This window comes from Streptopelia decaocto (assembly GCF_964273445.1).
Source record: "Streptopelia decaocto genome assembly, chromosome: 2".
NCBI lineage: Eukaryota > Metazoa > Chordata > Aves > Columbiformes > Columbidae > Streptopelia > Streptopelia decaocto.
The window spans coordinates 48,709,184-48,731,489 of NC_138655.1; the positions used below are offsets into that span (position 1 = coordinate 48,709,184).

General features: G+C 42.0%; 1 protein-coding gene and 1 long non-coding RNA gene across 7 annotated transcripts in view; both read left to right on the top strand.

Moving 5' to 3' along the window:
* ZNF521 (zinc finger protein 521) overlaps window positions 1-22,306 on the top strand; it is a 235,116-nt gene that overhangs the window by 83,395 nt on the left and 129,415 nt on the right. For all 6 annotated transcript variants that reach the window (XM_082044778.1, XM_082044779.1, XM_082044780.1 and 3 more), the window contains one exon: window positions 12,329-15,681. In XM_082044778.1, the coding sequence (XP_081900904.1) occupies window positions 12,329-15,681 (3,353 nt within the window). The remainder of the gene's footprint in view (window positions 1-12,328; window positions 15,682-22,306) is intronic.
* On the top strand, window positions 15,694-21,933 carry LOC309435971. The gene is made up of 2 exons (XR_014183259.1): window positions 15,694-19,910; window positions 21,029-21,933. It is a non-coding gene; the product is annotated as an uncharacterized lncRNA (long non-coding RNA).

Consider the following 22,306-nt stretch of genomic DNA (forward strand, 5'->3'; position numbering starts at 1 on the left):
GGAGGTGGTAAATGGCTCCTTTTCAAACTGGCAGCCTGTCACAAGTGGGGTCCCTGGGGATCGATGTTGGGCCCAACGCTGTTTAATATCTGCATAACTGATCTGAGTGATGGGATCAGGTGTACCGTGATAAAGTTTTCTGATGATACCAAACTGAGTGAGGAAGTGGACACTTCAGAAGGGACAGCAGGAAGACCTGGATAGGTCTGGAAGAGTGGGCTAACAATAACCTTATGAAGTTCAACAAAGAAGAATGTAAGACCTCACACCTGGGAAAACATAATCTAGGAATGCAGCACAGGTTGAAATCTCTCTAGCTGAGGAGCAGCTCTGCGTAGAGAGACCTGGGGGTCCTGGTGGACACCAGGCTCAGTGTGTGAGTGAGCAATGTGCTACTGAGGCAAAGAAAGCCAATGGGATGCTGGGCTGCATCAGCCAGGGCATCACCAGCAGACATAAAGAACTCATTATCCCACTCTACTCAGTGCTTGCCAGGCCACACCTGGAATACTGTGTGTAGTTTTGGTCCCTGCTGTGCAAAAAAGATCTGGATGGGCTGGAGAGGGTTCAGAGAAGGGCCACAAAGATGATCAAAGGACTGGGAAGCCGCCGTAGCAGGAAGGGCTGAGAGAACTGGGTTTGTCCAGCCTTGAGAAAAGAAGGCTTAGGGGAGACTTTATCACCATGTTTAGGTATTTAAAGGGTGGCTACAAAGAAGATGGAGATTCCTTTTTTACAAGGAGCCACATAGAAAAGATGAAGGGCAATGTGTGCCAGTTATTCCTGAGGAGATTCTGATTAGACACAAGATGAAAATTTTTCACAATGACAACAATCAGCCACTGGAATAATCTCCCCAGGGAAGTGGTGGATTCCCCAACATTGGACATTTTTAAGATTCGGTGCAGCAGAGTGCTGGGCCGTCTTGTCTAGACTGTGCTTTTGCCAAGAAAGGTTGGATCAGATGGTTCTCAAGGTCCCTTCCAACCTGGTATTCTGTAATTCTATGATGACTCCATTATTCTTATCTTCTGATCCAAAAACAAGCTTGCAGGGTGCTCTTTAGGCTCACCTTCAGTCTCATTGCTTCCATTTAGACCATATGTGGGATTACTTTCCTTTTCCGGCCCTCAGCATGTGTGTTTCTCCTTGCTCTGGGGGAAGGTTGGTTTACAAATTGTGAGTCTGTGCAGTCCTTCATTTTTGTTTTGCTGTGCGATCCCAGGAACACTCAGATGCTCCCAGAATGATCTGCCACCCCTGAGGTCACCTGGAGAAGGAGTTGCTGGAGGTCAGCAGAGCACTGCTGGCAGTAACAAGTCAACAGGCAGGCTGCCTTGGGGATTATTACAGTGGCTGTACCTGTGCACCAGATTTAGCAACTGATGATGTGATTGTGTGTCTCTGTTGTTGAAGTAAACAGAGAAAAGACATACAACGTTTCCTGAAGTTAGACAAACCAAAGATTAGTCTAAACTGAGAGTGGAACAGGTTAACTGATCTTTCTCTACCCTAAGCTTTCATTTGTCCCTAGCAGCACTGAGCTGTCAATACAGTGTACAGCTACTGATAAGTATGGGTTCTCCTCAGCCTGAAGAGATCTGTCTGATAAGATAAGATGGCCTTAAAAAAAAGAGAGAGAGAGAGAGAAAGTACGTTAACTGCTTTGACTGCAAAATACCCCCTGGTAGCCAGAGATAAGACACCTTGAGCTGTTCAGAAGACCTTAGACAGGATGTAAATGAAGCCAATAAAAAAAAAAATCATTTTAAATCCAGCCACTGTTCTACTCTATACTTATTTCCAGCCCTGACAGCAGAAGGCTTAATTTACTGTATTTCACACAGGGCTTCCATTCTACATTGAGGAAGCTACAAAGCGTTGTTTTAGATATAAGCTTTAACAAAGCGGAGGTCTCTTTATTTCTGGAGAGACCGCTATTTCAGACATTTAATCACGAGTTTCAGCAGTCTTGGTGAATGGAAATTATACAGAAGAGAAGGAAAATGCTGCTTTTTGCAAAGAATTTCCCCATCTTTTTAATAATTAAATCACCCAAATAAACCTATGTTAAATGAAAGGACTGAATGAAGCATATATATTTAAAATGTAACTCTTACCTTGCAGAATTCCATGCAGAGGGACTCATGTTCTGCAAGGTAGATGTGACAGTTTACATTTGCGACAGTTTACATGTGATGGCTTCATAGCAGAATTTGGTCCTCTGACCATTCTGAACTGGGAAATTTATTAGGTCCGGCTTGCAGGCTGGACCACCTGTAAGTTAGTTGAAGCCTCACACACCTACTATCCTGTGCCTGTCTCATGGCATAGACAACCCTATGTGTTCCCATTCAAGTAACCTGGGGAAACAAGGGTCAGGGAGAAAGGGCTGTTGTCTTCCACAGTATTTTGGCTACAGTGAAAAAGTTCCTGTGACACTGCCCACAGTGTGACTGAGCTGCACAAGTCGGGGTGTAAGCATTTGTCTGCCATTCTGAGCACTGACTTAGTCTAAAAATCAAGGTTACCTTTGCTTGGGGCCATCACTTTTAACAGCTGTGCAGCACATCTGCACTAACAGCCAGATCTAAAACAAAGGGAGCTTATCATGGGATGTAGATGGACTATAAGAAGCTAAACAGAAATCGTTGTCCAAAACCTACATCTCAGGGTTCAGCCCAATTTGGTAGGCACCTATTTTTTTTTGTGAAAAGTTTCTCAGGCATCAGTCTGTGCAAACCACCCTAGTGTGAGTATTTGGGTACCCACTTCTGGGTATCTGCCTTTGATCACCCTGCTGAACAGAGAGCGTTGTACTGAGCCCAGGACATGCTGGGCACTTTCAGTAGGAAGTGCTGTGTTCTTGTCTTCCCTTCATAGGGGCCAGGTAGGTGAAGTATTAAATGGCATGAGGCCTTGATTTGGTTCCCTCGGCATCCCAAGGGGATTCAAAGCCGTGTTTCCTGCCTTGGAGCAGAGGGTCTTTGGTAGGTCTCTTTACATGTTAGCTGAGCTTGCTGGAGCAAAGAGTACCCTATTCACAGGACTGGTAGGAGCACATTTGAGAAGGAACTGTTAACCTACTGAGACGGACACTCATTTAGTCCAGGGGTTCTTGCAGTCTGGAACTTGTGCTTAGGTTTATTTTTGTTTTTATCCAGTGCCTCTTTAATGTACAAAGAGCCCAGTACTCCCCTCTCCCAGCTGAGTGCCCAAGCTGCGGGGTTGCAGACCTTTTCCTGGTCCCCGCCAGAGCCCCATGAATCCTGCTTTCTTTGCTTCTTAGGCTCCTGGAAACACCTAAATCCCTTTGCAGATCTAGGTCCAGGAGTTTTCACCTGTGTAAATAAGACCGCCACCACATCTCTGTCATTCTAAGAAATAAGCAGTTCTGTGTTTATTTACTGTATTTAAGTCTAGCACACTGTAAAATAGCACTGATATGTTTTTGAAAGCGCTAACTGCCTGCATTGCTTTCGCTTGATCTTAATTTCCTTTTACTTCCCATTTCCTGTAAAAGATTTTGCGATATCTTTGCCTGAGTTTCTTTCAGATGCAGTTATTTTCTTCTTTCTTTCTTCCCACCTTATATTCCTTTCTTTTTGTTCTCCACCGATTCCCTTCTTTTCTTTGTCCTAGTTTAGCCCACTCCAAAGTGTGTCTTGCTGCTGCTGTTCTGGTCTGGAGGCAATGAAGCAATGAATTGGGTGGCTGAAATGTAGACACAGGTAGGAGAGACAGGCATACGTGATAACAAAAAGAGGGAAGGTGGCTGAGTGTGAGGTACATCCCCAGCAATCCCTGCAGACCTTCATGATTAAACCATGGATTAACTGAAAGAAGGGCGATTTTCAAATAAGGACCCACGGCGGTGCTTGGTATCTGACGGGTTGCTGCCTGCACGTCCTGCTCAGGGTCTCCATCTTTTGTCTGAGCCTCCAGCTGGGCAGGTTTTGACAGCCTGCCCTTCTCCCCAGGGGGTTTTTGGGGCTGTGTGGGAATGGGGATTTGGAAGGCAGCTGTGAAGCAGGATCTCCTTCAGCTCTCAGAGTCCAAACCACTGGACCATTTGATTTTGGGAAGGGAAGAGAAAGAACAATGCTTCTCTGACTTCAGACACACTCCTTATATTGTGACCTGGGAAAGAAAGAAGCAGTCCACTCATTCTAATACCTGTATGCCACTGGAAAGTTGCTTTGATGAGTAGGACTGTGTTACTGGGGCTGCAGTCTCTGAGGCTTCCGTACACTTCAGCAGCTTTCAAAAGGAGCTGCAGTGCGGGGGAATATTGGAAGGAAAGGGTTTCTGGTCCTATTCATGTAGTTGCCTGGGGAGAGCACGACCCAGTGAAAGCAGAATGCAGAGGAAGGTATTGGAGTCCAGTGAGGAACCTGAACTGTTGTCCCCTAGTAATTTGCTGTTCTTAATAGGCAGTACAAATACATCAGCACAACAAATTATAATGATTATTTTCTAGCAAAGACCTGATTGACTGAATCACTACTTCTAGTACAGGAGGTTGTTAATATCCAGGTTCTTAGGAGATCATTATAATGTGCAAGTTTGCTAGAGTGTTTGAATGGGTTTTTTGCTCTCCCATTATCTTGATTCTAAATGTAATTATTCTCAGGGTGATTTTTTTCCGACCCTAGCTTCAGATGGAACAAGCCTGGTGGTCTCTGACTCATACCGTACAAACAAACAAAAACAACTACTAAAAGAAACAGCAACTTAACAGCGGAAGAAATACAGTGTAAATGTGTTTGTCGCATTTAAGCAGTGGACAAATGAGCTAATTTGAATCGCTTAGTGCTTGTATAGTCACAACTAAACAACCCCTGTAAATTAATTGTGTGACATGCGATTCCCAATTATGTAAAGCAGTATAATGAGCTTTGAGGATGGTGAGTGTCATTAGTTATATGTACAGGGCTGTGGAAAATTACTTATTCTTTCTCTTTGCCTAGAGAGGCACAAAATACTGTCTTCCTCAAACAAGCGGAGGGTAGCTGTTTTCTTCTAGTTGCAAATTGGGTTTTGTGGATGATTTGAAAGGTGGAGCAGAATGTGAACTGCTTACATTTTCTTTAATTTGGCTGTAGAAGATGGAATTCATTGGGCGCCGTCTGTTCAAATGAACTTTAAGCAACAATCAAGGAAAACATTTATGCTCCTCTCTACATATGTAATAGTAATATGTCTTCTGAAGAAGACATAATGGAACTGGAGGCTTAGGTTACCTTAGGAGAGCAATACAGGAATGTTAACTACTTATGTAGGCATTAAAGGCATTTTATAAAAGCAAGCAGGTTTTTCCTGCGAGGTATTAAAGTGCCTTATTTGTTGTTTCTAGGAGCTGCCTTTCTTCTGATTATGAAATCTAAAATGGTGAGACCTCCCTACCAGCTGTCTCAGTTCTGTTGGTCAGGAACCCCTGTATGTTTCTCCCCTAGTAATCTAACTGTTAATGCGTTTAATTGGTGCTCCCAAAACAGTTTTGAAATATTGATAGATTTTAAAAACATCTGTAAATTATAAATAATTTTTAAAGTTCACGTTTCTCTTTTGAATGCCCATTACAGAGTATTAGTTTTCAAGCCATTTAATAAGTTATGAGACAAATGAGTGAGTTTAATGTGGGGTCACTGATGTGAAAAAAATGTGATGGTTGTATTAAAGTTGCAGCTTTTCCAAACCTGTGTACTTTTCTATTGAAAGTAAATGGAGAATGTTATATAATAATGTATATGTTATTTAACGTGACTTTAAAGGGTAGCACTATCTGCTAATTCTATTAAAAACTTCAAAACCACAGTTTGTTTCAGTGACATGTATTAGGCCATCACTGAAACCATGTTAAAACTTAAACACTATCCTTTGATCTTCTAGTTATTTAGATCTATGCAGCACACAGCACAACATTGTTTTATTTCAGCAATATCTAACCTCTTCGTTTACTATTTATTCACACCTGCATGTTCCCCTAAGATTCCTTAGCTCATTTTCAAGGTAGCCCTGCAGACAATTAGTGGTGGTAATAATATAAAATGTGTCCAGCACTAAAACCTGAAATGGCCATTACAAGTAAACTATATGATATATAATAACCACTCCACTCAATTACCTGCACAAAAATGCAAAGATTTAAAACTGTGGAGCTCTATCATACATCCAGTTAACTAACCTACCTACTTCCTATTAGTCCTTCCTTTCTTACAATTCAAATTCTATCTTGTAACATGTCATCTGGTAAATTAGCAAAGGCTAATTTAATTGTCCGTCCCTCTCAATACATGTGTATGAGCATGTATATGTGTACACAATTGTATATGAACGGGTCTTTGGCTGGTGGTGAGACAACAAATAATAACTACACAACACTTCAATGCATACATGTGCATTCATAATCCATATGCCTGTGGCAGTATGTAGTAGATGTGTTTATGTACTGCTGCCTGGCATACTTGCTTTCTCATTTTTAGTATCTATTCTCGTCCTGTGTAACCCATTGTTATAAATTCTGTACTTGTTAAAGAAACCTTGCTATTCAGTACTTCAGGTGGGGTCCTGGGGGACAGTTGTCTGACCAGTCTGCCATTACTGTTGAGGGGGAAAAGTAGCAAGAACGTATCAGCAGGACCCAGAGCCCAGGGGGTGTCTGTCCGGCTAATCTGCTGGGCTTTCTCTTTGGTCAGGTCCAACAGCTTAAGCATTTTGCCAGCTCTGTGTTTCAGGGGGAGAAAGGATTTTTCTTTCACGGATGGCTCAGACCTGGGAGATATGGGTTCTGTTTCCTTCTTCGCACAGATTACATTTGTAACCTGAGGCAAACCGCTCCAGCTTGTCTGTGCCCCAGTTACTTGAGCAGCAAAATGGAGAAAATAGAAAACTGCTGCTTACTGGGTATTGAAATTATTAATTTGTTCATATTTGTAAACTCTATTCTGTCAGAGAAACCTTATGTATTATGGCACATAAAGGTTTGCTGACATGTGCTCTAGGAATGTGGCCATTTGTCTAGTGGCAGCAAAAACACATTTAAATCATACGGAAAAATAAGGCATGATAAAGCAAGTGCGCTGAAGCATATTCCAGCCAAAGCATGCATATGTCATAAACCTTCCCGGTGACTAAGTAATGTTTTTCTGAAGCAGTACTGTTAATTCAGTCAACAGCACTCGGGATAAGATCACTTTTAAGACCTCACGACTACTGGGGCTGGCACATGAGTGGCTGGCTGCTAACTCCACAGAGGTGCTTTTGTGCTCCGATGCTTCCCTCTTCCTCCCTCCCCATTCGTGGTATAACTCCTTCTGGTATTACTTCACTTTTCTGTTAGTGAGCACTTTTCCCCATAAATATGACTGAACAGGTGTTACTCCGCTCCTAACTGAGTTTCCAGCTGTCCTCCTCCAACACAGACCAGGCAAAATCTGTTGTTTCGTCCTATTAGACAGACTAGAGAACTATCAAGCTTGAGATGGAGGTCTTCCTTGCAGGATACGGGAGTTTTGTTGCCAGAAGATGGTCAGGAAGGCCTGGCTGGCTAACAAAGACAGTCCTTCAGCTGCTGGGTGTAGTTCCAGTTTTGCATCCCCTTTGGCAGCAGCACAGAGACTGCTGCAGTGTGGCCAGCCAGCAAAATTAGGAAATAAGGACCGCTTTTATTTACTCAGGCTGCTGAATCATGGGCATTCCTGTCTGCTTGGAGAAAAGTCAGGCAGCTCTACTTTCCACTGGAAGTCTCAGGAGTGCTTGGTACTTTCATCTCAGAGTGTTCACACACTTGTTTTAATGTGCTTTATGGAAATGGTGAAACTCAGCAAGTACAGTTGGTGTAGAAAAACATCTGCACTAACTATTCACACACATTTGCATCTTTAAATAGACTTTCAGGCCTTGTAGCTGATTTTCAGCAAAGTTTTTTGGTTGTGAGTGCTAGAGCTTTCTTAGAGTCAGCGAGTGTGAAGTGACTGGTTCCAAAAATTAAAAATTTACATGGACATGTTAAGTGCATCACATTGAAACTCAGAATACTTGCCATAACACAAAAAAGGCATTTACAGTAAGTAGCACTTAGTGACTGCTGAAGGAAAAGAAGTAAGTCGATAGAGAAAATATATTTTAAAACTCCACAAACACTGTTGAATACCTGGAGCCCTATTCTGCCCTCAGATAGATGTGTGCCACTGCTGGGGTCTTGTGTGTGTGCATATGAATTTGATCCAGAGTATTTTTAAGCAGCTTGTTATAACATTAAAAATCGGTGTTTGTAATGTTGACATAGCTTGGGGTAGGTGTCTGCAGATTTATATACAGGTGGCTGTACGCAGAGTAGCAGCAAACTGGCTGTATTTTCTATGAGAGTGATCAGGAAAAAGGAGTTTGAAGTCATTTATCCTGACAACAGGTCAAACCGTACCCCAAACTCTGCGGGAAGTGCCCCATGGAAAGCAGGAGTGGAGTCCCATCCTGAGCCTCTTGGTGGCTGCGGTGACCTTCCCTGGAGCTCCTCCATCATGGCTATGAGTGCCCAGCTCTGCTCGTCTGGCACCAGCGCACACAGGGTAGCCTCAGTGCTAGCAAGCCACTGATCTCTGCTATTTTGAAGGAGATGCTTTTAATGGTCGCACGTTGATTTTATGGGGCAGCATCTTTGTGGGGAAGGGTGGGGAGACAGCAGGACAGGCAGTGCCGTCACTCATGTCCTGCTGTAGCAGTAGTTACCCTTAGTTCGGGTGTCCTCCTTGATCACTGTCCATGGATCCATTCTGAGGAAGCCACTGAGCTCACCTGGTGTTTAGTCCATCGCACACGATGTTCCCAGCGTTCAAGCTGGAACCCATGCAGTGCAAGTCACTGCAGCGAGATATTTCCCTTGTCGCAGAAGGAAGGTTTCAGAAGTCCTTCTGCAGGTCACCGTCGGCCAAGGGGCCTGACCCTGGGAGCCCTGCATGTGGATGCAGCCCAGGGCCCTCCTTCCGCAGGGCAGTGGAAGCCAGGAAAACATGTTGGCCACGTTGTTGGGCTCGTCCTCAGGAAAATCCTGTTGTCCTCTGCTGTGTAGAATTCCACCCCCCTGCCTTGCTGGTGCTTCTGGAGCTCTGGGAGGTTGAGAAAGTTTAACATTGAGAGTTAAAAGGACACAAGTCGGACTTGTAAGTGGTTTGCTCTTCTCCTTTCTGCCCAAAGAGAATTACTCTGCAGAATTATTATAGGCTTGGATTAAAACAAACAAACAAAAAAACCCAGCAAAGTGACACACAGGGGTGGTTTAGATTGGATGTTAGGTAAAGGTTCTTCCCCCAGAGGGTGGAGGAGCACTGGAACAGGCTCCCCAGGGAGGTGTCACGGCCCCAAGCCCGACAGTGTTCAAGAAGAGACTGGACAACACCCTCAGACACACGGTGTGAACTGTGGGGTGTCCTTTTCAGGGACAGTGGTTGGACTCGATGATCCCTGTGGGTCCTTTCCAACTCAGGACATTCTATGATTCTATGATTTAGATTTGTCAGTTGGAAAGCAAGAACCATCTCTGTGCTGTAGTTACGCTATTTGCCCTCCATGTCCTTTACCTTCTATAAAAGCTAAAGGAGAGACCCCTGAGCAAACAAGGAGAATTGAAGGGTGGAAAGGGGCTGCCATTGGTTACACTATGGTCACACTCAGCGCTTGATCCTGACCCTACTGCCAGCCCGACAGCCCGCTGAGATCCATGAGCCAGGGGGAATAGTTGTGTAGTAGGTAAAACCGGGCAGGCGGTGGCCACAAAAAGGAAGTGATTTACTACCCTGTCAGTGATGGTACACTATTTATAACACTTACTATATATTCCTCTAAACAGTTATACAATAATATATCATTTCTGTGTAGGATATACATTTTAATACTAAATTTGTTTGCAAAATATGTTGTCTTGGCAGTCACAGACTATTTTTCTTCACTCAGTTGCTTGACATACATTCCTGTTTGTCTGCCAGCAGCGATCGTATGTCAGAAATACATTTGATTTTTAAGGGACAAAAGGTTTTTCCACTTAAAAGACCTGGATGAAAATATTCATTGAATATAATTGTAGAATTTTAAAATATAATTAAAATAAATAGTATAATATAATATTAACTATATTAATATATATAAAATATATTAATATAATTTACTATATTTAATATAATTAAATAATTTAAAATAGAATTTAAAAATAATTTAAAATAAATGTAGAAAAAATTAACATATTTTTCTGTAAATAGTTGTTCCACTGTTTTGTTCATTTCCAGTTTTAGTGTCAAAGCCAGAAATTTGAAAGGGCAGTACACAGATTTACATGAAAAATCTCCTGTAAATATTGCAGTCATTAATGTACCAACTTAAAATCTCACCTGGCTGATATGGTTTAGTATGTATGACAATGAGTAACTTTGCGTCAGTACATTGGGAAGCGATTTAGCAGATGGTGGTACTTATGTTGGAATGGCTGATTTTTATTTTTCAGTTTTCATCTTAAAAACAAACACCTTTGTTTTGATTTCAAAGACATGGTACTTGAGCTGGGGTTTGGTTTTGTTCTTTAATTATACACCATTAGTGCGGATTCGTACGTAGGTAAATACAGATTTATATTTGTGTGTGTGTGCAAAAGGTGTGTGTAATTTGTGAAACCCTCCTCTTCAAGACCCTCCTCTTCAAAACCTGTGCAGTTTCCAACTTATCCTGAAAAGCGTGGTGTCAATGGGCAGGCATCCAGCCGTGGTGTTGGGTTGTTTGCTCAGAGTTAGATGGTTGCCATCTGGCACTGATAGTGAGATGGCGTTGTCATCAGTTTCTAGATGCAGGAAAGGAATGAATCCTCATCTGTTTCCTGTGGATAAGCAAGAGGTTGATAATCTAGTAAAATCTTGTTACCTTAAAGCAAGCAGGCTTGGAGTTTGTTTACTTAATATAGGCCGGCTCTAACCTTTGTGTTGGTGTAGTCAATTTCTTGAGAGAAGGCTGAAGGTGTTAAGAAACCTAGTGCTTTGCAAAAATACCTTAAGAAAGGTATTTTTCAAGCGGTTTATCCTGTCTTTTTCTGTACTATTACTGTAGTCAATTTTACTTTTAAAAGGAAAAAAAGAACCCCCAAGCATCGCCCCTGGAAATGAATAGAAAGATTATTAGAAGTAGAGTGGTCTTTCAGGTTAACATTTTTGAAGAAGTTTTAGGTTAAGATAAGTATCGTTATTGCAGTATTGTAATCTACATTTAAAACAAAAGGTGCAAAAGCTGTAGAGCACATCTGTTGAGAGGAATAGTTACAACTTGCCCTGTCTAGAGATGAGGTAATATCATGGATAACTAGTTCAGTTTATTATCTGGCTAGCATTTCTGTTTTGTCTTTTCCTTGTTGCTCGTAAATCTTTCAGCTTTTACCATAACTGTTTATCATTTTTCCTGTTCCGAGTTTTTTACAAGTTGCTTTGTCTGTGCTCACCTCACAGTACAGGCTCTGCCGGACTGAGGAAGTTCAGCTGGCTGAGGCCTTTGCAAAAAGGAAGAAATGGTGGGCCACCTCTTGAACTTAAAAAGGAAAAAAAATGCTGTTCACATCTGACTCTTTTGGAATTTTCTCATTTTCCTTGATCCTGGCTGTTGGTTTGTTAGTTTGTTTTGAACATTTAATGGTCCAGCTGCCAGCTTTCAGTAACTGAATTGTGTCGTTACTGGAGAAATCTGGTTGTACTTTATTAGGGCAAACATCACTGTTTATACTGTTGTCCTGTTCCTCCCCTGTAATTTTTCCTATTATTGTTTAGAATAACACCAAAGTCTCTCTCAGTAATAGCTTTTAAAAGATTTCTGTGTTCAGAAGCAACTTCAAGGGAAAAAAAAGAACCTGTGGCAAAGCAGGGACCGTCTTTTTATTAAATATTAGGCATGTGGGTTGACTGTATTAATTTTAAATCATTCCTGTAATATTTTCTCCTTTTCTTTGACTCTTCGATGCTCACATAATATGCAAATCATTTTACAATGGATACAAAAGAAACATTAAATATATTAAAATCTGCATTTTAATAAAGTTGTCAATGTATAATACATATCCCGCAACTTAGAAAGAATGATAAAAAAGCAATAAAAAGGTAATATAGGCACAGAGTTATTAAATAACTTTTAATGTTTTACAGTCTGATAAAAATAAATGTGGTCTTAAAGCTGTTGAATACGGGTGTGAGAAATATCCTAGTCTGAGTTTAATGTGTTTTAGTTCTGCATTGTTTATATGCATTTGCTGTCTCCTTTGAACTGTAGGGATTAAGCTTGTGGGCATGTTTCTTTCTCATTTCAGATGGAGTGGATGTTGAGGATGACCCCACTTGCTCATGGCCAGCATCATCACCTTCGAGCAAGGACCAGACTTCCCCGAGCCATGGAGAAGGTTGTGATTTTGGTGAAGAGGAAGGAGGCCCAGGGTTGCCCTATCCATGCCAGTTTTGTGACAAATCGTTCAGTCGCCTCAGCTACTTAAAGCACCACGAGCAAAGTCACAGTGACAAGCTCCCTTTCAAATGCACGTATTGCAGTCGTCTCTTCAAACATAAACGGAGCAGGGACCGCCACATAAAGCTTCATACGGGAGACAAGAAGTATCACTGCAGTGAGTGTGACGCAGCGTTCTCAAGGAGCGATCATCTCAAAATTCACTTAAAGACTCATACGTCCAACAAGCCATATAAGTGTGCCATTTGTAGACGTGGGTTCCTGTCATCTAGTTCGCTGCACGGTCACATGCAGGTCCACGAGAGGAACAAAGATGGCTCTCAGTCCGCTTCCCGGATGGAGGACTGGAAAATGAAAGACACTCAGAAATGCAGTCAGTGCGAAGAAGGCTTTGATTTTCCTGAAGATCTTCAAAAGCACATTGCAGAATGTCACCCCGAGTGTTCCCCTAATGAAGACCGATCTGCTCTTCAGTGTGTTTACTGTCATGAACTCTTTGTAGAGGAAACGTCTCTGATGAATCACATGGAGCAGGCTCATAATGGTGAGAAGAAGAATTCATGCAGCATTTGCTCTGAGAACTTTCATACTGTGGAGGAGCTGTACAGCCACATGGACAGTCACCAGCAGCCAGAGTCGTGCAACCACAGCAACAGCCCGTCTTTGGTAACTGTGGGCTACACCTCAGTCTCTAGCACCACTCCAGATTCCAATCTCTCGGTGGATAGTTCAACCATGGTGGAAACGGCTCCCCCTATACCAAAAGGTCGTGGAAGGAAGCGAGCAGCTCAGCAAGTGCCAGATATCACTGGTCCTTCGAGTAAACAGCCAAAAGTTACCTATAGCTGCATTTATTGCAACAAACAGTTATTTTCCAGCCTTGCAGTTTTGCAGATACACCTGAAAACTATGCATTTAGATAAACCCGAACAAGCCCATATCTGTCAGTATTGTTTGGAGGTATTGCCATCTCTCTACAATCTGAACGAACATCTTAAGCAAGTCCACGAAGCTCCAGACCCAGCACTGATTGTTTCTACCATGCCTGCCATGGTGTACCAGTGCAACTTCTGCTCTGAAGTGTTCAACGACCTCAACACACTTCAGGAACACATTCGATGTTCTCATGGATTTGCCAACCCTGCTGCTAAGGACAGTAATGCATTCTTTTGTCCCCATTGCTACATGGGATTTCTTACAGATTCTTCTCTGGAAGAGCATATTAGACAAGTCCACTGTGATCTTAGCAGTTCCCGTTTTGGTTCCCCTGTGCTTGGAACCCCAAAAGATCCAGTGGTGGAAGTGTATTCTTGTTCGTACTGTACAAATTCTCCAATATTTAATAGTGTTCTTAAACTGAACAAGCATATCAAGGAGAACCATAAGAACATTCCTTTGGCCCTGAATTACATCCACAATGGAAAAAAATCCAGAGCCATGAGTCCCTTATCTCCTGTAACCATTGAGCAGACCTCTTTAAAGATGATGCAGGCAGTTGGAGGTGCTCCTCCTCGTCCTGCAGGTGAATATATTTGTAATCAGTGTGGTGCTAAGTATACTTCCTTGGACGGTTTTCAGACTCATTTAAAAACACATCTTGACACTGTCCTGCCAAAACTGACCTGTCCTCAGTGCAACAAGGAATTTCCAAATCAGGAGTCTCTGCTGAAGCATGTTACCATTCATTTCATGATCACCTCAACCTACTACATCTGTGAAAGTTGTGACAAGCAGTTCACTTCTGTGGATGACTTGCAGAAACACCTACTGGACATGCATACGTTTGTGTTCTTCCGCTGCACTTTGTGCCAAGAGGTTTTTGACTCCAAAGTCTCCATTCAGCTACACTTGGCTGTGAAGCACAGCAATGAAAAGAAGGTATACAGATGTACGTCTTGCAACTGGGATTTCCGCAATGAGACTGACCTACAGCTTCATGTTAAACACAACCACCTGGAGAACCAGGGCAAAGTACACAAGTGCATCTTCTGCGGCGAGTCCTTTGGTACGGAGGTGGAGCTGCAGTGTCACATTACTACGCACAGCAAGAAGTACAACTGCAAGTTCTGCAGCAAAGCTTTCCATGCTATCATCTTGCTGGAAAAGCACTTAAGGGAAAAACATTGTGTTTTTGAAACAAAAACTCCAAACTGTGGAACGAATGGGGCATCTGAGCAGGTTCAGAAGGAGGAAGTGGAACTCCAGACCTTGTTGACAAATAGCCAGGAGTCCCATAACAGCCACGATGGCAGCGAAGAAGATGTGGACACATCTGAGCCTATGTATGGCTGTGACATTTGTGGAGCAGCTTATACTATGGAGACTCTCCTGCAAAATCACCAGCTTCGAGACCACAACATTCGACCTGGAGAAAGTGCCATAGTAAAGAAAAAGGCTGAACTCATTAAAGGGAATTACAAGTGTAATGTGTGTTCTCGAACATTCTTCTCTGAAAATGGGCTTCGAGAGCACATGCAGACACACTTGGGACCAGTGAAACATTATATGTGCCCAATCTGTGGCGAGCGGTTTCCGTCTCTTCTGACTCTTACTGAACATAAGGTCACACATAGTAAGAGCCTGGACACTGGAAACTGCAGGATTTGCAAGATGCCTCTCCAGAGCGAAGAGGAATTTTTAGAGCATTGCCAAATGCACCCTGACTTGAGGAACTCCTTGACAGGGTTCCGCTGTGTGGTGTGCATGCAGACTGTGACCTCCACACTGGAACTGAAAATCCACGGCACGTTCCACATGCAGAAAACTGGAAACGGTTCTGCCGTGCAGTCCACGGGACGTGCGCAGCATCTCCAGAAACTGTACAAGTGTGCTTCTTGCCTGAAGGAATTCCGCTCAAAACAGGATTTAGTGAAACTTGACATCAACGGTCTGCCATATGGTCTGTGTGCTAGCTGTGTTAATCTCAGTAAAAGTGGTAGTCCAAATGTCAACATCCCTTCGAGCAGTAACAGACAAGGCATGGGCCAAAATGAGAACTTGAGTTCCATTGAGAACAAAAGCAAGGCAGGGGGACTGAAGACTCGATGCTCTAGTTGCAATGTTAAATTTGAATCAGAAAGTGAACTCCAAAACCACATTCAGTCAATCCACAGAGAGCTTGTTCCAGACAGCAACAGTACACAGCTGAAAACACCACAAGTATCTCCAATGCCCAGAATCAGCCCCTCCCAAACTGAAGAGGTAACCCTTTTTTCTTTGCTCTTGACACCTTCCATCCTTTTGGAAAATATCCCACTTTTTTCAAGCTGTCTTGTCACTTGTCATGAAACGCTTAGGCTGAACCATGTTACATTTCCATCCGTAGCCATTACCTAATAACTTCTTTCTTCTTGATATGCCTTACATCTTGGATTGAATTGTACGGAATAGGACTAATTCCAGTCTCCCTAGGATATTGTCCTCTGCATCACTGAGGAGACCTATCTTCATGCCAGCACAACTGAGATCTGGAATCTTATCCTAGCTCCCTTATGCGTTGGAATCCCCAGCTAGGAGTTGTGCTTACGGCAGAGAGCATTAATGACAGAGGAGTAGAATACAGTGAGCCAAAATGCTGGCATAAGGGGTGGATTTTTAAAAAATATTTGTGAGCAGCAAATTGAGGGGTTTTTTTTGGTAAATTGTGTTGTAGACATTCGTTTTCCCCTCTTATGGCATATTTTGATTAAGTAGAAGTGCAATGCTAGCCTAAGGTAAATTGAGAAATCAGTCCTTTGGATGCAATTCCTGGTTGTGTTTCTCTTTCCTTTCCTGATGAACAACATTCTGATGTCACTGAAACACCTACCACCTGATGACTGAAATCCCATTCATGCAGCATCACTTAAAAAGTAAATACATATTTCGGAAAAAAAAAGAAAAAACACAAAAAAAAAAGGGGTCAAAACTCTTGAAAAACCTCATCTACTTCCTCAGTCACCAGTGACCAAGTAATAACACCTGTATACGGGAACATAGAGGGGTAATGTACCAAGAGAAGGGAATCTGTTTTATCTTCAGAAATATTATCAATACAATGTCTTAGAGTTAATATTTTAGGCATGGTATCTTGCATAGTGACCTCTTGTAGTTCAGGAAGCCTAAAAACACAGCACAAAGAAATGATAAGAAATACTAGCTTTTGTTTTAAGAAAGCTCTTGACCTGTAAGGTACAAGCCTGGTGCAACCCATTGCTGTGAATGTGTGTGGATACCCTGTGGCTAGAGAGCTGCTGCTCTCCCACCACCTTCCTCGCTCCCTGTTTGTGAGCCCATCTGTTGGGTACGAAATCTCAGCCTGTCATCCAACAGTGTTGTGCAACCTGGAGGGCAGGAGGGAGGTAGAGAGGGAGGAAGGGAGATACATAAGGATACATGGGCCAAGAGGTAAGGATCTGTGGAGCTACTGAGAGCATATCTGGGCACAGGCTGGGAGAAGGCCACTGAAGCAGCACAGGGGCTGGAGTGCTATTGAGAGGGAAGCAGAGCTGGGAGACGAAGGTGAAGTATGAGGCAGAAGGTATCTGCCAGGGAAGGGCCCTGTGCTTTCATGACTTCTGCATCTCCAGTCCTCAAAATGTGCTGTGGTGGGGGACACTTTGGGAATGCGATGTGGTGCGGAGTTTATGGAAGGAGCAGGTTGTTGGATGGAGAGCCACAGGTCGAAGGTATGAGAACTACAGGATTGCCAGCTGCATGTTTTCGTCAGATGCAGGGCAATCCTGGTTTCTGTTTCTGTCATCTTTCCCCAAGTGACTACTTGAAATCTCCCCAGTCATGTTGGAAGCCAGTTCCTGCTACCTTAAGCACAATCAGAATCATGCATGTCCAGACAGTTACCATGATAAGATGTTATTAGCTTGCCTTGAAAACCAGACAAAAAGAGATCTGGCGGTCCTTTGTTGGTGATATAAGGTCAGTTACATTCAGTGCCACTGGTGAATCTTCTTGTACTTGAATCAAATGTAATCAGAGTTCTTATGTCTTCTTCTGGTTGGCATCATGTTCCTTTCTTTAAGCCTTTTGATTTTTCTTTTACAAATGTGTTTAGAATGAAAAAGCCTTTTAAATACAGCAACATTTGTGAATAGCATTTGCCTACTTTCAAATCACCATTTCCCCTCTGTCCCCCTTCAGAGTGTGTAAACTGATTTTTCAGTGTCTACGGTTCTAGTCTCCACATAAGTAACCTAGACTTTCAGATTCCTTTCTCATGGGAAGCGCAAAACTATCAGGTTCCTGACAGAGCATTAGTACTTCTGGAAGCCATAAATGCGTGTTTGTAAAACCCTGAAAGATAATTTTTTTTTTTAACAGATATTACTGGATTCAGCTGGTAGTAACGCAAGCATTATAGCAATGAGAATCAAAATTGAAAGTGGTAATACACGAATGTTTAACACTGTAGATTGGATGTCCAGGCTGAGAGAAGTGAAAACATAAGCATATAACACAAACAGTAAAATTGGATTTCTAAAATTTGTTATTAGTCAGTGGCTTTGCTACTCCACTGGAAGGATATTTCTTGAATTAAATGGGATGTTGAAGACAGCTACTTAAACATGTTATTTTGGGGAAATTTTCAACAACAAAAAATAAAATATCATAATGTTAAGGAGCAAAGGTTTAATTTGCATTATTGAGAGTCACATGGTTTGAGATTTTAACCTTTATATAAAGAACATTTAATTCCTGAGGCAAGAAAAATATGGAGACTAGTTGTCAGACTATTAATAGTGCTGAATAGCCCTTGTTACTCAGTAATGGATTACTATGGTAAAAGTACTAGAAAATACCTTTTTAAGATAAAAGATAACACTAAAAAAGTCACTTCTGGCTTCTTTGCCGAGAATTCTCATGGTTGAACTAGAAAACTTGCTTTTTTTGCCTGTATTCAGTAATGTGATAGGGTGCAATTACCTGAACATGGTTTAATGTCATCAGCTGAGCTGTCACCTGCTGAGCTCACCCTGATCGCTAAGAGAAACAGGGTGACTGGAGTCATCTTCACTGACAGTTACCTTTTAGTTGGGATGGGAAATGATGGGCAGTGCTCATCATCAGTTACAACAACTCAAGGAATAGGTCAGAACTCATTAAGTCAATTGTACTGCTGAATTTAGTACCCGTAAGCTATCAAACAGACTTAAACAGGCAGAAGGTGGATAACTAGCTATTGGAAGAGCTTTAAAATTGTAATCTGTAACTTATTCTTTGAGCTTAATGAGATGCTGAATTCAGGTAGTAGATTTCTTGTAAAGATCTTGAATTATTGCAAACACACTGTTAGGCAAGGATAATAATCTTGGTGATAGGTAATATTCAAAAGTGTAGAACAAGGTCTGATATGATAGTGAATTGGGAACTAGACATCAGTCCCTTTTCTATCGCTCATTTGCGTTGTTGACTTGGACAATTCGACTTGAACATCTCTGCTTCATTTTCGTTATTGAGAAAATAAGAGTGATAGTTCCTGAAAGGTGTGTTTCCATGCTTAATTACAATACATTTTTTGTAAAGCACTTCAAAGACGAAAAGCCATGTTCAGGAAAACCTGTGGAGCCTTGCTTCTCCTGCTCCTCCTTAGTCTGCTGTCATACACCTATTGAGAGAACTCAGCAGAATTTGTGCCCTCACTTCTTGAGCTTCACAACTCCTGTACATGCAGAATCATAGCAGTGTAACTGTACAATAATAATTATACTGTTAATTGCTTAGCTGGGAGGGAAGGAGTAAATAGACTTCAGCTTACACCAACAGTTTATTGGTAAAACCTAACTTATGCTAGTGTATCCATATGTGCAACTGCACTTGGTTTGGGGTCCTGTTGGTAACTTCCACAGTAGATGCTCAGCAAGCATAATTACTTCTGTAAGTAGCTTAAGCTATATATCACTTTGTTCCATGAATGTGAAGCTCATGTGAATACTGTATTACCTGTGGCAATGCAGGCAGTCCTTCATTAATAATACAAGAACACTCTGGGGTTTCTGGTCCTGAGAGGAGAAGGAGCAGTGCAAGTACACTGCCAAATTACTGCAGGAATAAAGATGCTTGTTTAGGTGTTGCAAAAGACTTGCAGAAACTCACTATAGCAGAGAGTATCAGCAGTGCTGGACAAAGGAGAGAACTGGCAACTCTGTCACACCAGCTGAAGAACAGAGTCAGTGTGAATCTGGGGCTGCTCTTCTGTCCTGTTGTGGTTGTGCAGAGCTGTATGCCAGGAGGGGCATGTCACAGCAGGGGACACCGGGCACATCACAGCACCATTCTGGAAGGAGCCATGAAAGCGTAGGCTGACAATGAGCTTGTGGAGATGGGGTCACAGAATTCAGATGCTGCAGCGAACTGGTGGCTTCTTGAAACTCAACTTATCCAACCTCAGATGAATCCAGAAATGGTATCACCCTGGGAGAAAGAATGGAGCTCCGGTAGGTGTACTGTTTTATCATTACATTATTTTCTGTTGTTTTTTTTTGTGGGCCCTGAATCTACCTTTCTTCTCTTACTATTACTCCCCCCTTCTCAAAACATTGCCAGACTTATAAGGACAGAAAGCAGGAACTGCCTTTTGAAGTAGCTGGTTTGTTTCAGCAGCATGTACTGGCAAACAGAGGCGGAAAGAAAAGAGAAAAGACTGTGAGCAACCCAGAAATATTCCCAGATGCGTGCTTTTGGCAGGGCAGGCAATAGCATTTAAACAACATAAATCACTGTGCTTTTAACTGAAAAAATGCACTGAAATCAATAGTCATGCATTTAATTGAAATACATAAAGAAATTAAAATAATCCTCCTCCTCAGCAATCCAAGCTGATCATTCTGACTGCAGGATTTTTATGAATAAGCACATAAACTTGTAATGTAAACATTAGAAGTAGTGCCTTGTGTTTTCTGTCAGTGAATCCAGGCCCAGAACAAGTGATTTTCATGGTGGATTTTGGATTTGGGGACAGAAAAAGGTACAGAAGGTTTGTTGCTGATACAAAGATTTGGCTTTGAAATAGTTTGTGGAACTAATCTGTGGCAAACATATTTTCTGCTTCTGGAGTTTCAGAATGAGCTCACTAAAAATACCTTTTTTTCTTCTTGCATCATTTTGACATTGTTTTCAGGAAGGTATTGTTTAATATGTGACCACATGTATTTTTAGGATGGGCTACCCTGTTTTTCTTGCCACAGTACGCCACCTTCATATTATGCTACGCTCTGATTTCTGGTAGTACCGTTACCATGGACTGGCTGACAAGATACAGGCTTAAGCATTTCTCTTTTGTCTTCACACTTTCAGTAGTAAGCTATCACACAGAGTCCTCTCTGAATTTAACAAGGGTGGTGTTATTTATTAACCTGTTGCTTTAAATTTTAACAAAGTTAAGCAGCAAACTTCCCACTTTCTCATGCACACCGTGAACTCAGTTTGTAAAGGAAGCCCATGTGTTGGCTGGGAGCTGCTAAACAGAAGCAAGAGAGATAATTGTTTTGAGTTTTCTTACTTTCCTGTCCACTGATCATTAAAATCTAATGCTGTTTGTCTTGTTATTTGTCAGAGGCATCAGGTGGGGAATTTGGAGAGGCACCTTCTTCACATCTTTGGAAGACTTTGCATGAGAGGAAGAAAGGATAACATGTTCTCCAAAGTTTTCAAGAGCACCAAACCAAGATTTCCATGAAACAATGCAGTGTGGGGAAATGCCTGCTAGAAGAAAGGCAGAACTGGAGAGGGACACAAGAGTGTGGATGAAGACCCTAAGCATCTCTGTGTAGAGATGCAAATGTAGATTCAACAAAGCTTTTATGAGACAAACCCTCCTGAGATGTATACTTTAGCAGGTCAGCTGTGCAGCCTGCTGTCTTCATGGGGCTTTCCCTGTACATGTATCTGCAGGCCAAGCAACCAGGCTAACATGCCACGATTTCCCTTCTGCACAGCCCCAGTGCAAAACCAGAATAGTGATGAGTATGTGTATTCTGACCTCAGAAATGGGTAGAAAACACAAGAAATTTCCACTACTTTTCTAGCCTCATTATCTTTAGGAACAACACATGGGAAATCATGGCATGTTCTCTATATGCTGATTTGCATACCTCTAGACAGTTCTATCTTCCCTCTATTACTTTTGGGCTACTCCTGGGCAGTTTCAAGCAGAACTTCATAGATGAGTAGGAATCTCAAAGCCTATAAAGTTTTTGCAATGTTTAGGAAGACAGGTCACCCGGCAGGTGGTAGCATCCCGATAGGAAAGAGGCCTCTTAGAGAACCATCCAAACCAGGAAGATGGCTTTAACTGAAGTTCACACCTGGTTTTTATGCAAAAGTCGATCAGTCACAAGAAATGAAGCTATAAGAAACCATGATTTGTTCTTTGTGGTGCTCACAGACCAACTTCTTAAGTGACTGTAAATGTTTTGTGAAGTGTTTTTTGTCACTGCTCAATAAAGTTCTTATATGTAATGCGTGTCTTATTTGTCTCATACAACAAACGTAACATCCGAATCTGTTACTCTGTCATCAGGGAAATAAAATGGGCTAACCATTAATTTAAAATGGATATGTACCCTCAGTACTGCTTGTTTCAGGAAGCTGTACAAAATGAACATACATGAACCACCCGATATGTACCATCTTGTTAAAGAGTCCTCTTCTTTGACTTCCCATAGCTCTGTGATGGCTGGTAATTGATCTTATGCCTGATTGTTCAAAACTCTTAGGTACTTTTTTCTCCTTCCAAACCCATGTTTCATTTATTCAATTTCCTGCATTGTATTACAAACTATTGTATAATGGGTGACCTGTTGTATTGTATAGTGTATTCCGCTGAATATAA